At 46.6% G+C, this 14,823-nt stretch overlaps 1 protein-coding gene across 1 annotated transcript in view; it reads left to right on the top strand.

Moving 5' to 3' along the window:
- The window catches only part of LOC127210856 (estradiol 17-beta-dehydrogenase 11), a 30,118-nt gene that overhangs the window by 1,780 nt on the left and 13,515 nt on the right, over nt 1-14,823 (top strand). The window contains exons 2-4 of the mRNA XM_051170618.1: nt 1,946-2,053; nt 11,753-11,884; nt 13,057-13,163. Of these exons, the coding sequence (XP_051026575.1) occupies nt 1,946-2,053; nt 11,753-11,884; nt 13,057-13,163 (347 nt within the window). The remainder of the gene's footprint in view (nt 1-1,945; nt 2,054-11,752; nt 11,885-13,056; nt 13,164-14,823) is intronic.

The following is a 14,823-nucleotide window of genomic DNA, read 5'->3' as shown; positions in this document are numbered from 1 at the left end:
GGATCGAAGGAGGCTGGGGTTGTAGCTCCGCGTTACAATGCTGCCCAGCATGCACAAGGCCCTGGCTCAGTCCCTAGCACCAACACACACACAAAACCATAGTGACCGCTGAGTTAAAAGGACTCAGCAAACTCGAAGCCTGGAGCAGACTGAGGAGGGGAAAGGTGTAAGATCCGGACCAAGGTGTGAGCTGGGAATGTTGGTAGAAACCAGTCCGCTTTCATGGCTGTTTTGATTCCTAGTCGGAATCAGAAGTGGTCTATGTGGATAACCCACGTGATTTCAAACATTTAGCATGTAAAGAGGAATGTACACTAGAGTGCTGTTCGTTGGGTACCCTGGGTTAAATAAAGGGATGAAGTGAACAGTCTGTGAGTCAAGCGCACAGGGTTGGAGGCACTACCATCAGTTGTTGTTGTTGTTTAGAAATGGCGGTGAGTGAGGGTGCTGCCCAAACTCTGCTGCCTGGTTTTTTTGTTTGTTTGTTTGTTTGTTTGTTTGTTTCTGCTAATTCATTGTTTTGTGGGCTGCACACAATATTTTCACTTAGCCGCTCCATGTTTTATCACATGCTTAAGCCGACTGCAACAATACAAACGTCTATGACATATACAACCAAAACATGGAATCCTGTGGGAGCAGATGCAGAGATAAGGGGCCCCCCATGTTGGGGGTAGGGGAGGGAAGGGGCAGTGCTGGGGGAAGAATGCTGGGGAGGGACCCTGGGGAGACCCCTTGGTTGATAAAGGACCCAAGTTTGGAGCCTCAGTGCCCATTTAAAAATCCAAGTGCAATGGCCAGGGCCTGTGAGGACTGTCACTGAGTGGGAAGCCTGGAAGATCCGTGGACCTTGTTGGCATTAGGTGAGTGAGGGGACCCTGTAGGATCTGAGGAAGGCTGACACTGGGTAGGCATGTGTGGGGACCCTGTAGGATCTGAGGAAGGCTGACACTGGGTAGGCATGTGTGGGGACCCTGTAGGATCTGAGGAAGGCTGACACTGGGTAGGTGAGTGGGGTAACTCTGTAGGAACTGTGAACCTTGCTGGCAAGCCAGCCTAGCTGACTTGGTGAGCTTCAGTCTCAATGAGAAAATCTGCTCCAAAAAAGTAAGATAGAAAGTGATTGAAGAAATTGCCAGCCTCTGGTTTCCATGTACATGCACACCACTCATACAATTGTGCATGCATGAACATGGACATATACATGTACCACATATGTAAATGCGTACACATTCATACAATGCACATTCTCTCTCTGTCTCTGTCACACACACACACACACACACACACACACACACACACACACGAGCTGGTCTTTGTGTGTCGTCTGAGGTGTTTGATGCAGTTGATTGGGAAAAGATGCTTCTAATTCCCTTTACTGTCCGCACCACTGTGACTTGGTTGGTCCAATACTTCCTACTGCAGGTCAGAGTGTGTCCTGTTTTGACTCTTGGCTGTGGTGTGTTTTACAAATATTTAGGGAATTTCTCTTTAATCTGTTCTACTAATCCAAAAAAAATTCTATTAGGGTCAATTTATTTTTTGTAGTATGCTACTAGAAAAATTAGCAAGAGGAGTATGGCTCACTATACGTTTGGAGACCCAAGGTCAGGAGCCCCTGGTCCAGGTACTTGGGTTTTGGCAGCAGTGGAGTGTTTAGAGATCATTTCTACTGAGAGGATGAAGAGGAGGCCTGGAAGCCGGGAGTGAAGGACAGCGGTTACGACACTGACAGCTGTGGTCACTCAGGTCAGAGTGCATGGGAGCTTGACTGACCAGGTGTGGTAACTAACCAAGGTCATGTGCAAATCACTGAAGCGCCTCTTAGGTTAGTGTTTTAACTACGTCTTTCTCCTTCGATCCTCAGCCTTTGTGTGGCTTTACGTGGCTTTACATGTCCCCATCATTTATGGTGTTCTCTGGCTCTCTGTGTGACTTTTTCTAGAATGGCATCGAGGAGACAGCCGAAAAGTGCAGGATGCTGGGCGCTCAGGCCCATCCCTTTGTGGTGGACTGCAGCAAGAGGGAAGAGATTTACAGTGCTGCAAAAAAGGTAAGGCCGTTCACGTCCTCAGAAATGCATCAGGGGGGAGCTAGGGAGTGTACTGGAGATGACTGCACTTGCTCACTACACAAAGCAACTGAAAACATGCTGTGGTTTGTGTTTCCCAACACTGTGTGTCTGGCTAGCGACAGACCTGGAAGCCTACCATGCGATGGAGAGACTCGGGGATTAGAGTGCTCGCCAGCCTTCCAGGGAAGGAGAGATGGTTCAGTGGGCAAGCATGCCTGCTGCGGAGCCTGACAACAGCTGCATGTGCCTAAGGCTTGCTGGCTGGCAGGCTAGCGTGGACCTCAGGGATAGACTCTGTATCGCAGGATTAAAGCAGAGACCGATAGAGCAGGCTAGCCCAGTGTCTTTCTTTGGCCACTGTGTGTATACATAGGCACATGCTCCTATATGTACACTGTGTGCGTGCACACACACACACACACACACACACACACTTAGGGGAGAACAGTGCAGGGCATTACCGTGTGGCAAGCTTTAGCAAGGAGGAACCCTAGGCATCAATCTCAAGAGAAACAGCAAGGTGTGGGTGTGTATAGAAATAGACGTACAAATGAACCTCCCTTCTGGTGATATCCTTTCAGCAGCGAGAGCAGAGTCCACGGATCTGTAGGTTTAGCCCCTGTGCACCCTGACCTCTGTCCCCATGGCCTGGCACTGTGAATGCCCTCGACTAGCACTTGCCAGCACTGACAGCAGTCACATCTGAAGTCCCATCGAAGAGACGGGTGTGAAACCTACTGTGTGTTAGGACTTTGTCTGGGTCATAAGTTGATCTCTTCCTACAGGGCGCTGCTGCCCTCCTCTACCTAAAATTGAAACGTTCTTTGTAGGAAATGTACTCTCATCTGTGCCAGTGGAGGAAGGTCATCAGAGTAACAGGCACATTCTCCAAATTCTGCATTTCTAGCCGTCTCCTCAGCTATCTAGACACAAAGATCCTGATTCAACCAGCCTGGGAGTCTCCTTGTCTAGACTTAGACAGTTAATCTTTTCCTTCTATTTTGTTATTTTGTATTTTTAATTTAAAATGTTTTTGACATTATAATATAATTGCACCTTTCTCCCTCCCCCCTCCCTCCCTCCCTCCCTCCCTCCCTCCCTCCAGAGCCTCCTACACCCCTGGTCTCTTTCAAATTCATGGCCTCCTTTTCCACTAATTGTTGTGTGTGCGTGCGCGTGTGTGTGCGTGTGCGTGTGTGTGTATACATGTATATTCCTAAACAGGCTATAGCCTGTTCAGTCTGAGTATGTAACTTGTATGTGTGCTTTCAGGGATGGCCACTTGCTATTGAGTAACCCGTTGCTGTCTTGCCTGAGGAAGACTACTTCTCCCATTCCCTCAGCGGAAGCTCCCTCCTTTCTGATGACCCTAGCTTGTGACGGGTTGGCATAAAACCAGCCAGTGCAGTTACCACCAGGGTGTGTGTGCCACTACAGCGTCTTAGAGTTACCACCAGGGTGTGTGTGCCACTACAGTGTCTTAGTTACCACCAGGGTGTGTGTGCCACTACAGCGTCTTAGAGTTACCACCAGGGTGTGTGTGCCACTACAGCGTCTTAGTTACCACCAGGGTGTGTGTGCCACTACAGTGTCTTAGTTACCACCAGGGTGTGTGTGCCACTACAGCGTCTTAGAGTTACCACCAGGGTGTGTGTGCCACTACAGCGTCTTAGAGTTACCACCAGGGTGTGTGTGCCACTACAGTGTCTAGAGTACCACCAGGGTGTGTGTGCCACTACAGTGTCTTAGAGTTACCACCAGGGTGTGTGTGCCACTACAGTGTCTTAGAGTTACCACCAGGGTGTGTGTGCCACTACAGCGTCTTAGAGTTACCACCAGGGTTGTGTGCCACTACAGTGTCTTAGTTACCACCAGGGTGTGTGGTGCCACTACAAGCGTCTTAGAGTTACCACCAGGGTGTGTGTGCCACTACAGTGTCTTAGAGTTACCACCAGGGTGTGTGTGCCACTACAGTGTCTTAGAGTTACCACCAGGGTGTGTGTGCCACTACAGTGTCTTAGAGTTACCACCAGGGTGTGTGTGCCACTACAGTGTCTTAGTTACCACCAGGGTGTGTGTGCCACTACAGTGTCTTAGTACCACCAGGGTGTGTGTGCCACTACAGCGTCTTAGAGTTACCACCAGGGTGTGTGTGCCACTACAGCGTCTTAGAGTTACCACCAGGGTGTGTGTGCCACTACAGCGTCTTAGAGTTACCACCAGGGTGTGTGTGCCACTACAGTGTCTTAGTTACCACCAGGGTGTGTGTGCCACTACAGTGTCTTAGTTACCACCAGGGTGTGTGTGCCACTACAGTGTCTTAGAGTTACCACCAGGGTGTGTGTGCCACTACAGCGTCTTAGTTACCACCAGGGTGTGTGTGCCACTACAGCGTCTTAGTTACCACCAGGGTGTGTGTGCCACTACAGTGTCTTAGAGTTACCACCAGGGTGTGTGTGCCACTACAGTGTCTTAGAGTTACCACCAGGGTGGTGTGTGCCACTACAGCGTCTTAGAGTTACCACCAGGGTGTGTGTGCCACTACAGCGTCTTAGAGTTACCACCAGGGTGTGTGTGCCACTACAGTGTCTTAGTTACCACCAGGGTGTGTGTGCCACTACAGTGTCTTAGAGTTACCACCAGGGTGTGTGTGCCACTACAGCGTCTTAGAGTTACCACCAGGGTGTTGTTGCAACTACAGTGGTCTTAGTTACCACCAGGGTGTGTGTGCCACTACAGCGTCTTAGTTACCACCAGGGTGTGTGTGCCACTACAGGTCCTTAGAGTTACACCACCAGGGTGTGTGTGCCACTACAGTGTCTTAGTTACCACCAGGGTGTGTGTGCCACTACAGTGTATTAGTTACCACCAGGGTGTGTGTGCCACTACAGTGTCTTAGAGTTACCACCAGGGTGTGTGTGCCACTACAGTGTCTTAGTTACCACCAGGGTGTGTGTGCCACTACAGTGTCTTAGAGTTACAACCAGGGTGTGTGTGCACTACAGTGTCTTAGAGTTACCACCAGGGTGTGTGTGCCACTACAAGTGTCTTAGTTACCACCAGGGTGGTGTGCCACTACAGGTCTTAGAGTTACCACCAGGGTGTGTGTGCCACTACAGCTGTCTTAGAGTTACCACCAGGGTGTGTGTGCACTACAGTGTTCTTAGTTACCACCAGGGTGTGTGTGCCACTACAGTGTCTTAGTTACCACCAGGGTGTGTGTGCCACTACAGTGTCTTAGTTACCACCCGGGTGTGTGTGCCACTACAGTGTCTTAGAGTTACCACCAGGGTGTGTGTGCCACTACAGTGTCTTAGAGTTACACCAGGGTGTGTGTGCCACTACAGTGTCTTAGAGTTACCACCAGGGTGTGTGTGCCACTACAGTGTCTTAGTTACCACCAGGGTGTGTGTGCCACTACAGTGTCTTAGAGTTACCACCAGGGTGTGTGTGCCACTACAGTGTCTTAGTTACCACCAGGGTGTGTGTGCCACTACAGTGTCTTAGTTACCACCAGGGTGTGTGTGCCACTACAGTGTCTTAGAGTTACCACCAGGGTGTGTGTGCCACTACAGCGTCTTAGAGTTACCACCAGGGTGTGTGTGCCACTACAGTGTCTTAGTTACCACCAGGGTGTGTGTGCCACTACAGCGTCTTAGAGTTACCACCAGGGTGTGTGTGCCACTACAGTGTCTTAGTTACCACCAGGGTGTGTGTGCCACTACAGTGTCTTAGAGTTACCACCAGGGTGTGTGTGCCACTACCACGTCTTAGAGTTACCACCAGGGTGTGTGTGCCACTACAGTGTCTTAGTTACCACCAGGGTGTGTGTGCCACTACAGTGTCTTAGTTACCACCAGGGTGTGTGTGCCACTACAGTGTCTTAGTTACCACCAGGGTGTGTGTGCCACTACAGCGTCTTAGAGTTACCACCAGGGTGTGTGTGCCACTACAGTGTCTTAGTTACCACCAGGGTGTGTGTGCCACTACAGTGTCTTAGAGTTACCACCAGGGTGTGTGTGCCACTACCACGTCTTAGAGTTACCACCAGGGTGTGTGTGCCACTACCACGTCTTAGAGTTACCACCAGGGTGTGTGTGCCACTACAGTGTCTTAGTTACCACCAGGGTGTGTGTGCCACTACAGTGTCTTAGTTACCACCAGGGTGTGTGTGCCACTACAGTGTCTTAGTTACCACCAGGGTGTGTGTGCCACTACAGTGTCTTAGAGTTACCACCAGGGTGTGTGTGCCACTACAGTGTCTTAGTTACCACCAGGGTGTGTGTGCCACTACAGTGTCTTAGAGTTACCACCAGGGTGTGTGTGCCACTACAGTGTCTTAGTTACCACCAGGGTGTGTGTTGCCACTACAGTGTCTTAGATTACCACCAGGGTGTGTGTGCCACTACAGTGTCTTAGTTACCACCAGGGTGTGTGTGCCACTACAGTGTCTTAGTTACCACCAGGGTGTGTGTGCCACTACAGCGTCTTAGAGTTACCACCAGGGTGTGTGTGCCACTACAGTGTCCTTAGTTACCACCAGGGTGTGTGTGCCACTACAGTGTCTTAGAGTTACCACCAGGGTGTGTGTGCCACTACAGCGTCTTAGAGTTACCACCAGGGTGTGTGTGCCACTACCAGCTGTCTTAGAGTTACCACCAGGGTGTGTGTGCCACTACAGTGTCTTAGTTACCACCAGGGTGTGTGTGCCACTTACAGTGTCTTAGTTACCACCAGGGTGTGTGTGCCACTACAGTGTCTTAGTTACCACCAGGGTGTGTGTGCCACTACAGTGTCTTAGAGTTACCACCAGGGTGTGTGTGCCACTACAGTGTCTTAGTTACCACCAGGGTGTGTGTGCCACTACAGCGTCTTAGAGTTACCACCAGGGTGTGTGTGCCACTACAGTGTCTTAGAGTTACCACCAGGGTGTGTGTGCCACTACAGTGTCTTAGAGTTACCACCAGGGTGTGTGTGCCACTACAGTGTCTTAGTTACCACCAGGGTGTGTGTGCACTACAGTGTCTTAGAGTTACCACAGGGTGTGTGTGCCACTACAGCGTCTTAGAGTTACACCAGGGTGTGTGTGCCACTACAGTGTCTTAGTTACCACCAGGGTGTGTGTGCCACTACAGTGTCTTAGAGTTACCACCAGGGTGTGTGTGCCACTACAGTGTCTTAGAGTTACCACCAGGGTGTGTGTGCCACTACCACGTCTTAGAGTTACCACCAGGGTGTGTGTGCCACTACCACGTCTTAGTACAGTTACCACCAGGGTGTGTGTGCCACTACAGCGTCTTAGAGTTACCGTGTCTTGCTGACCATTGTGGTGAATCACAGACATCACAGCTAGGTAGGACTGTTGGTTGCCTATCCCATTTGGAAGCTTGCATGGCAACAGCTGGTACCATGGAAGCGAATCTTCAGGGAAGGGGGCCTCTGGGACCTGTGTCTGAAGTGCGTGGTATCTTCAGCAATAAGAACTTGCCTTCCAAGCCGGGCGTGGTGGCACATGCCTTTAATCCCAGCACTCGGGAGGCAGAGGCAGGTGGATCGCTGTGAGTTTGAGACCAGCCTGGTCTACAAAGTGAGTCCAGGATGGCCAAGTCTACACAGAGAAACCCTGTCTCGAAAAACCAAAAAAAAAAAAAAAAAAAAAAAAAAGAACTTGCCTTCCATCTCTGCAGGGCAACCAACAGGGACAGCAATAGATTGTATGCTTTGGGGAGTCTTTTGGAGGACCCTGCTGACAACTCAAAGAAGGGCTTCTTGTGTCTGGTACTGGGGACTTTGTTAGTCTTCAGCTCATTGTCAGCCCAGATGAGCAAATTTTATTTTAAAAATGTGTGTGTGTGTGTTTATATGCCAACTTATATGTGTAATAAGTTTGTTTGTTTGCTGTGTTGTTCTTGATCTTTTTGTTTGTTTGTTTGGTCAGTTAGTTGGTTGGTTTTAGTTTTTCAAGACAGGGTTTCTCTGTGTAGCCCTGGCTTTCCCGGAAACACTCTGTAGACCAGGCTGGCCTTGAACTCGGAGATTCGCCTACCTCTGCCTCCTGAGTTCTGGGATTAAAGGCGTGTGACACAATGCCTGGCTTTTAAAAAAGTAAATGGTTAAAGGGTGTGATTCCTTGTGACTTTTCCGGATGTTCTCACCATTTCTTTCTTAGGCATTTACCTTCCTTCCTCATTTGAGCCCCTTTCCTGTTTTTCTGATCAGATCGATTACACCCTGCTATTCCCTTCTTGATTGCTCCCCAACACTTCATCCTGGCAATGACCCTTTTTACTTTCCTAGTTTCTGCAGTTACTGCCACATATATACTCAATCTGAAGATTTGGAGCTAGGAGCCCCAATGAGAGAGAAGAATTGACATTTTTATTATTTCTAGGTCCAGGCTACCTCATTCAATATGATCTTTTCTAGTTCCATCCATTTACGTGAAACTTTGATGATTTCATTTTTCTTTACAGTTGAATAGTATGTCAGAAAGTATATTCACCCCATTTTCATTATACTTTGATCAGTTTATATTTCATAGCTATTGGCTGAGCAAGAATCTGTGGAGCGGGATGTCAAGTCCTGTGAGCATATGCCAAGGGGTGGTATAGCTTGGTCATGTGGTAGATTTATTTTCAGCTTTCGTGAATTCTCTACACTACATTGCCATAGCGGCTGCAGCAGTTTGCACTCCCACCAACACTGAATGAGGAATCCCATCTCCCCACGTCCTCGCAGTTTGTACTCCCACCAACACTGAATGAGGAATCCCATCTCCCCACGTCCTTGCCAGCTTTGCTGTCACTTGTTTTGTTTGTCTTTACCATTCTGACTGGAGTAAGATGAAGTCTTAAATAGTTTTGATTGGGTTTCTCCACTTTCTCGGAATAATGAACATTTCTTAAAGGTGTTTCTTAGCCAACTTTTTCTTGATTTGAAATGTCTCTTTTCAGGTCCCAGGCCCATTTTTTTTTCCCATGGGTCGTTTGTGTGGTGGTTTGAATAAGAATGGCCCATATAGGCTCATATATCTGAATGCTTAGTCACAAGCTGTTTGAAAGGATTAGAAGGATTAGGAGGTGTGGCCTTGTTGTAGGAAGTGTGTCGCTTGAGTTGGGGACTTTGATTGGGAATGCACTGACTCTAAATAGCTTTAGCTAGAACAGTCATTTTCCTAATATTAATTCTAACACTCCCTGAGCATGGAATGTCTTTCCATTTTCCAGCGCCTTTCTCTGTCTCTCTCTTCAGAGGCTTCACAGTTCTCATTTTCGAGGTTCTTTACTTCCTTGGTTAAGTTATTCATAGGTATCTTATTTTCTCTGAGGCTATTGGAAACAGGAGTGTGTCCACGGTCCATTTTCTGTAGGTTTGTTGGTGGTCTATAGAAAAGCTATTGATTGATTTATATGTTTTTTTTTTTAATCCTGCTGCATTGTTGAATTTATTATTTTATTTATTCTTGAAGTTTTCCATTAGAATTGTGGGGATCCATAATGTATAGTGTCATGTCACCTGCAGGCGGGCATAGTTTGACTTCTTTTCCTATTTGTACCCCTTAAATTTTCTTCTCTTGCCTTATTGCTCCAGAAAGTACTTCAAGCACAATATTGAAAAGAAGTCAGAAAAGTGGGCATTGCTGTGTCACTCCTGACTTCAGTGGGATTGCTACAAGCTTTCCTCTGTTAGTGATGGTGCTGGCTGTGGGTGTCTCATGTACCTGTATTATGTTGAGGAATGATCCCATTAGCCCTATGTTCTCCAGGACTTTATCACGACGGTATGCTGGATCTTGTCAAAGATGTTTTTCTGCATCTATTGAGATGACCATATGATTTTGTTGTTAAGTCAACGTTACTGAATCATATACCTTTCAGTGATAAGGCCAACTTGGTCATGGTGGGTAATCTTTTTAATGTATGTCTGCATTCCAGTTTGCCAGTATTTTATTGGGTGTTTTTGAGTCTGTGTTCATTAGGGATGCTGGCATGTGGCTTTCTTTTTTTGCTGTGTTTCCTGGTTTGGGGATTCAAGTGAATCTGGATTCACAGAAAGTATGTGGGAGTGCTCCTTAAAGTTTCTGTTCTTTTCAGTAGTTTAAGAAGGATTGGCTGTTGCTCTCTTCTTTGAAAGCTTGGTAGAATTCTGATGTGACCCCATCTGGCCCTGGCATTTCTGGTTTGGTTTGGTTTGGTTTGGTTTTAGCTGACAGGCTTTTCATTATTAGCTCGATCTTGTTTGTTATGGATCTGCTTAGACGGTTGCGCTCTTTTGGTTTAACCTTAATGGTATGGCTGAATCTAGAAGTTCATCTTTTTTTTAATCCACAGATTTTCAAAAAACAGCTTAATGACATACAAGCTTGTAAAAATACTTCCTTATAATATTCTGAATTTCTTTGCTTCTACTAGGCCATTTACCATGTTTCCTTCACTGTGCCAGCATACTAGCTCCAAGTAATGGCAACTTTCTTAGGAGAACCTTAACTTTGATTTTGAGCCCAATACATAGCGAAGTACTGTCTGACTCTAGGGTGTATGCAATCAGTAGGCTTAGCTACTCAAAGGCCAACACAGAAGTTCTTATACAAAGTCCTTACACTGCTAGACCTGAGAGCTCTGGTGCTCCGATCTTATGAAAAGGAGTCTAAGCGTCAGGAGTCTCCTACTGTCTTATTTACAGGTGCTGTTACTGATTACAGTAGAACCCAGAAGCAGCAGCAATCGTCCTAGGTTCTTCCTCCTTAAATACAAGCCGCTTTCACTGCTCAAAGGATGCCTTGTTCAGCCCTTGGCAGCCAGCCCTGCTATCTTGTTTATATTTCCTCAACTGAAACCATTTTACCCATAGCTGCACTAACCTCTGAAGTTTGGCTTTAGTGGCTTATATAACCCTCTGGTATGATCACTTTAGTTTCTCAAATGTTCTTCCTTCCAAACTAATAGCAAAGGGAGAAGTTAATTATCGAGGAGGAACACTCACATGTTAGAAACCACGTGTGCAGTTTTTTGGTTTTGCTTTATTTTGTTTCATTTTGAGACAAGGCCTCACTATGTATCCCTGGCTGGCCTAGGACTCTATGTAGAGCATATTGGCCTCAAACTCACAGCGACCCGCCTGCCTCTGCCTCCCTGAGTCCTGAGACCAAAGGGCGCACCACTGCACTCGCTATCACTCTATTTTAAGCAATGGAAATTTTGAATCAGCTCAAGGCTGATCAAAGACCCCTACTCCATACTCCTAAGCCTCTGCCACCCAATGGAGATTGATTGGCGAGCAGTAGAACAAAGTAGTTGTGAAAATAGGGAAGTAGAGTGACCGCCCTGATAGTGTGGTCAGTTTTACATTTACATACTTGCCCTTAACTGTCCTAAAACCCTCTAATAAATTTAACTCACTTCTGCTTAACCTTTAAAGAAGCATTTCTAAATCAGTGCTATTATCCAGCTATCTCCATAATCAATAGAGTAAGGCCAAGAGGCCAAATTACAAAAGAATTCTAAACAGAGCTGCTTTGGCCATAAGTTCTAAAATAGAGAGGGTCTTTTACCCCATGGTGGCACATAGGTAAAAGCTATTTTTCCTATGCCCACTAGATACAAATGCTCCTTTAACAGTCCTAATGTGCAAAGCTACCGTCCAACACTTAATGGACAGTTTTCCTCTTTGATGTTTCAGGTAAAGGAAGAAGTCGGAGATGTTAGCATCCTGGTAAACAACGCTGGCGTCGTCTACGCTGCAGATTTATTTGCTACACAGGACCCTCAGATCGAGAAGACTTTTGAAGTCAATGTGCTTGCACACTTTTGGGTGAGTGGGGCTTCTTTTACAGGAGTACTTCCTGTTAGAGACTCAACTGTTAGGAGTCCATCTCTAATGATGTGCCTACATTTTACTGACAGTTGCACTTTCCAAAATTAATAATGAAGTCCATCGCTGTAAGCTCCGGGTATTGTCTATGGTCTGCTTCTTCTGGCTTTTTGGCATTAAGGTCTCAGGTATCCCAGGCCTTAAACTTATTATATAGTTGAGGCCAGCTTTGAACTCCTCATCCGCCTGCCTCTCTGCCTCCAAAGTTCTGGGTTTTCAGGCATGTATCTCCGTGCCTTGCTTCCAGAGTTTGAGTCTAAACTAGAATTGCACACCTCTGTGTGATAATGCAGACGTACAGGAAGGAAGCGGAGACCACCAAGTCGCTGACAAGGTTCTGTAGCAGCAGTGAGCGTGGTGTGCCTCCCTGTTCTCGGGAGACTTTACGATAGAGTGAGCTCACCATTCAGTCACCTTAGTGTGTGTGGCTGAAGACGTCAAACAGTCCCCAGAGAGCTAGCTTATAGAATCAAACAGTCCCCAGACAGCTAGCTTATAGAAGAGCCCTGAGTACTTTGTGAGGCGTGAGCTGGGGGTGATTGGTGCTGTGAAAATGCAGTGCGCTGTTTACCCTGCTTTTTCCAAGCCACTGATGTCTCTGTCTTCCTATGTTTGTGTTTGGTAACGGAGTGTGTTATCCCGTTTGAATCTATATATCCCAAGCACACAGTGGGTGCTCAGTAAGTGTTCAGTGTGTGAATCAATTAGTAGCCACCAGAAGATCACTCTTCGTGGCATTTTGAGGTCATGGTCAAGTTATTGCCTAGTAATTTAATATGAATATGTTAGTTCCTCCTGTAGTCTAGTGTATCACTTCTATTCAATCCATGAGATAGTCAGGGACACCAATGGCAACAGGCGGCCGGTTAGGGACAGCAGTAGTCATCAGTGTGAGTGAGATGAGTTCTCAACGCTTTCAGCATCTGTGGTCGTTTTCCCGGTGTGACATCCTGTCCGTTTGTCCTAGGCTGCTTGCTGCTCTCGGCAGTCAGGGCTTTCATTTGTATCAGGAGCAGTGTTTGACAAGTGTGTCTTCGTTTCAAAGTGCTCTCCATGAGCCTGCGAACCGGAAGTCACTCATGGGGTTTCTTTTTAATGAAAATTATTTCTAGACCACGAAGGCGTTTCTCCCGGCGATGATGAGTAACAACCATGGCCATATTGTCACTGTGGCATCGGCAGCTGGGCACACGGTTGTTCCCTTCTTGCTGGCTTACTGGTAGGTGAGCATGTTTCCTTCACCGACTCCTACGCTTAGCCTGTATGTTTTCATGACTGATTAGCTTGGCTAATAATATATTTGTCAACTTTTTATATAAGATGCACACACATCTTACATAAAAATAAATTACCCATCTGCCTGTTTATACTTATGTCTGTGTATCTACAGATGTCTATAGTTCAGATACATTCGTATTATTTTTAGAGTTTATGTAATGAGCTTTCCTTACCCCATCTAATGAGGACCGTCTTCATCATGACACTAGACTCCAAGTTGCCCAAATAGGAAGAGCCACACAAGTCTGGGGATTAACAGCACCAACAACTGTTCACCCCCTTTTCAGTTCACTTCACGGGCTGCCCTAGAGGTCGCTGGAGGAACTGATCCAACCAAAAGACAATCGCTTAAGACATTTCCATGCCTTCTTGCTGCAAGGACACACAAGAGTAATGTTTATTCACCATGAAGATGCCAGTAAAATCGCTTACAAAGAGAAACGGCCTTTCACAATTGACAGAGGGTGTCATCTGAGATAAGTGTAAGCACAGAGCAGTGGGTACGCCTCCGTCTGAGCTACAGCTGTGTGGTGTCTGAGACTTGCAGAAGCCCCACTGCAGTTCTCAGCTGTCAGTGTCTGGAAGCCTGCACCTGGAGCTTATAGACAACTGTGGGCAGCCATGTGGGTGCTGGGAACTGAACCCCAGCCCTCTGTAAGAACAGACAGCCAACTATGCAGCCACTGCTGCCCCCGTTTAGAGTTTGGATCTGCCACCTTATTTTGCACCTTGAACCTTGATTTCTGTTTTGGCAAACCACACCTGACTGGCAAACATCTGATTAACTGGGAGCCGGTCCCATCCTACACTGGTTAATTCTAGATGCCATTACTTTTATTTGTGGCATTTTTCTCCCTGATTATCAAAACCAACAGTATTTCATTTACAGCTTCAATATATTTCTAAGCTTAAAAATATAAAAAAGAAAACTTTCCACAGCTTTCTTTTTTCAAAGCACAACTTAGTTGACAAGAATGTATAGATACTTTATCTAATTTCTAATTCATTGATACTTAGAAGCATAAAACCATCTGGTAATTTATATCACTGAACTGAACTATATACCTGAATGACAGATTCTAAATTACATGTATTTTATGCCAGTTTTTTAAATTAGTAGTGTAAGACACCAACAAATGATTGAATTATGTACCTTTGGCGGGTAACTTGAGTGCTAAAAGGCTTTATATTTTAATAAAGCACTTTTTAAGATTAGCTACCTGGAAAAAAAAAAAGAGTCTGCTTAGAGTAGTTTCACAGTATTTCCAAATGAAGAAGCTTTTGTAAGAATTGCTTTGCGCCGTGATTGGCTTATTTGATAATATTTACTGAGTGCTTGTTAAGAGACAAGCCTTAGGCAAAACCCTGGAGACTCATTTGTGACCAGAATAGTCATGCAGATTATAGTGAATGCTTAAGAGGAAGGAGGTAAGGAGAAGGATTCAGTCAGCAAAGTGCTGGGCTGGCCACACAAGCATAGCCACTGAGTTCAGATTCCACCCCCCCCCCCCCCCCCATTTCCCCACCACCCCTCACCCCTCCCCCCTTCCCCCACCCTCCAATCCCCCAAGCCCAGCGAATTGCACCTACAACCCCAGTAC

This window comes from Acomys russatus, chromosome 28, assembly GCF_903995435.1.
Source record: "Acomys russatus chromosome 28, mAcoRus1.1, whole genome shotgun sequence".
NCBI lineage: Eukaryota > Metazoa > Chordata > Mammalia > Rodentia > Muridae > Acomys > Acomys russatus.
The sequence above is the reverse complement of the archived record's forward strand: the minus strand, read 5'-3'. Positions and strand labels throughout refer to the sequence as shown.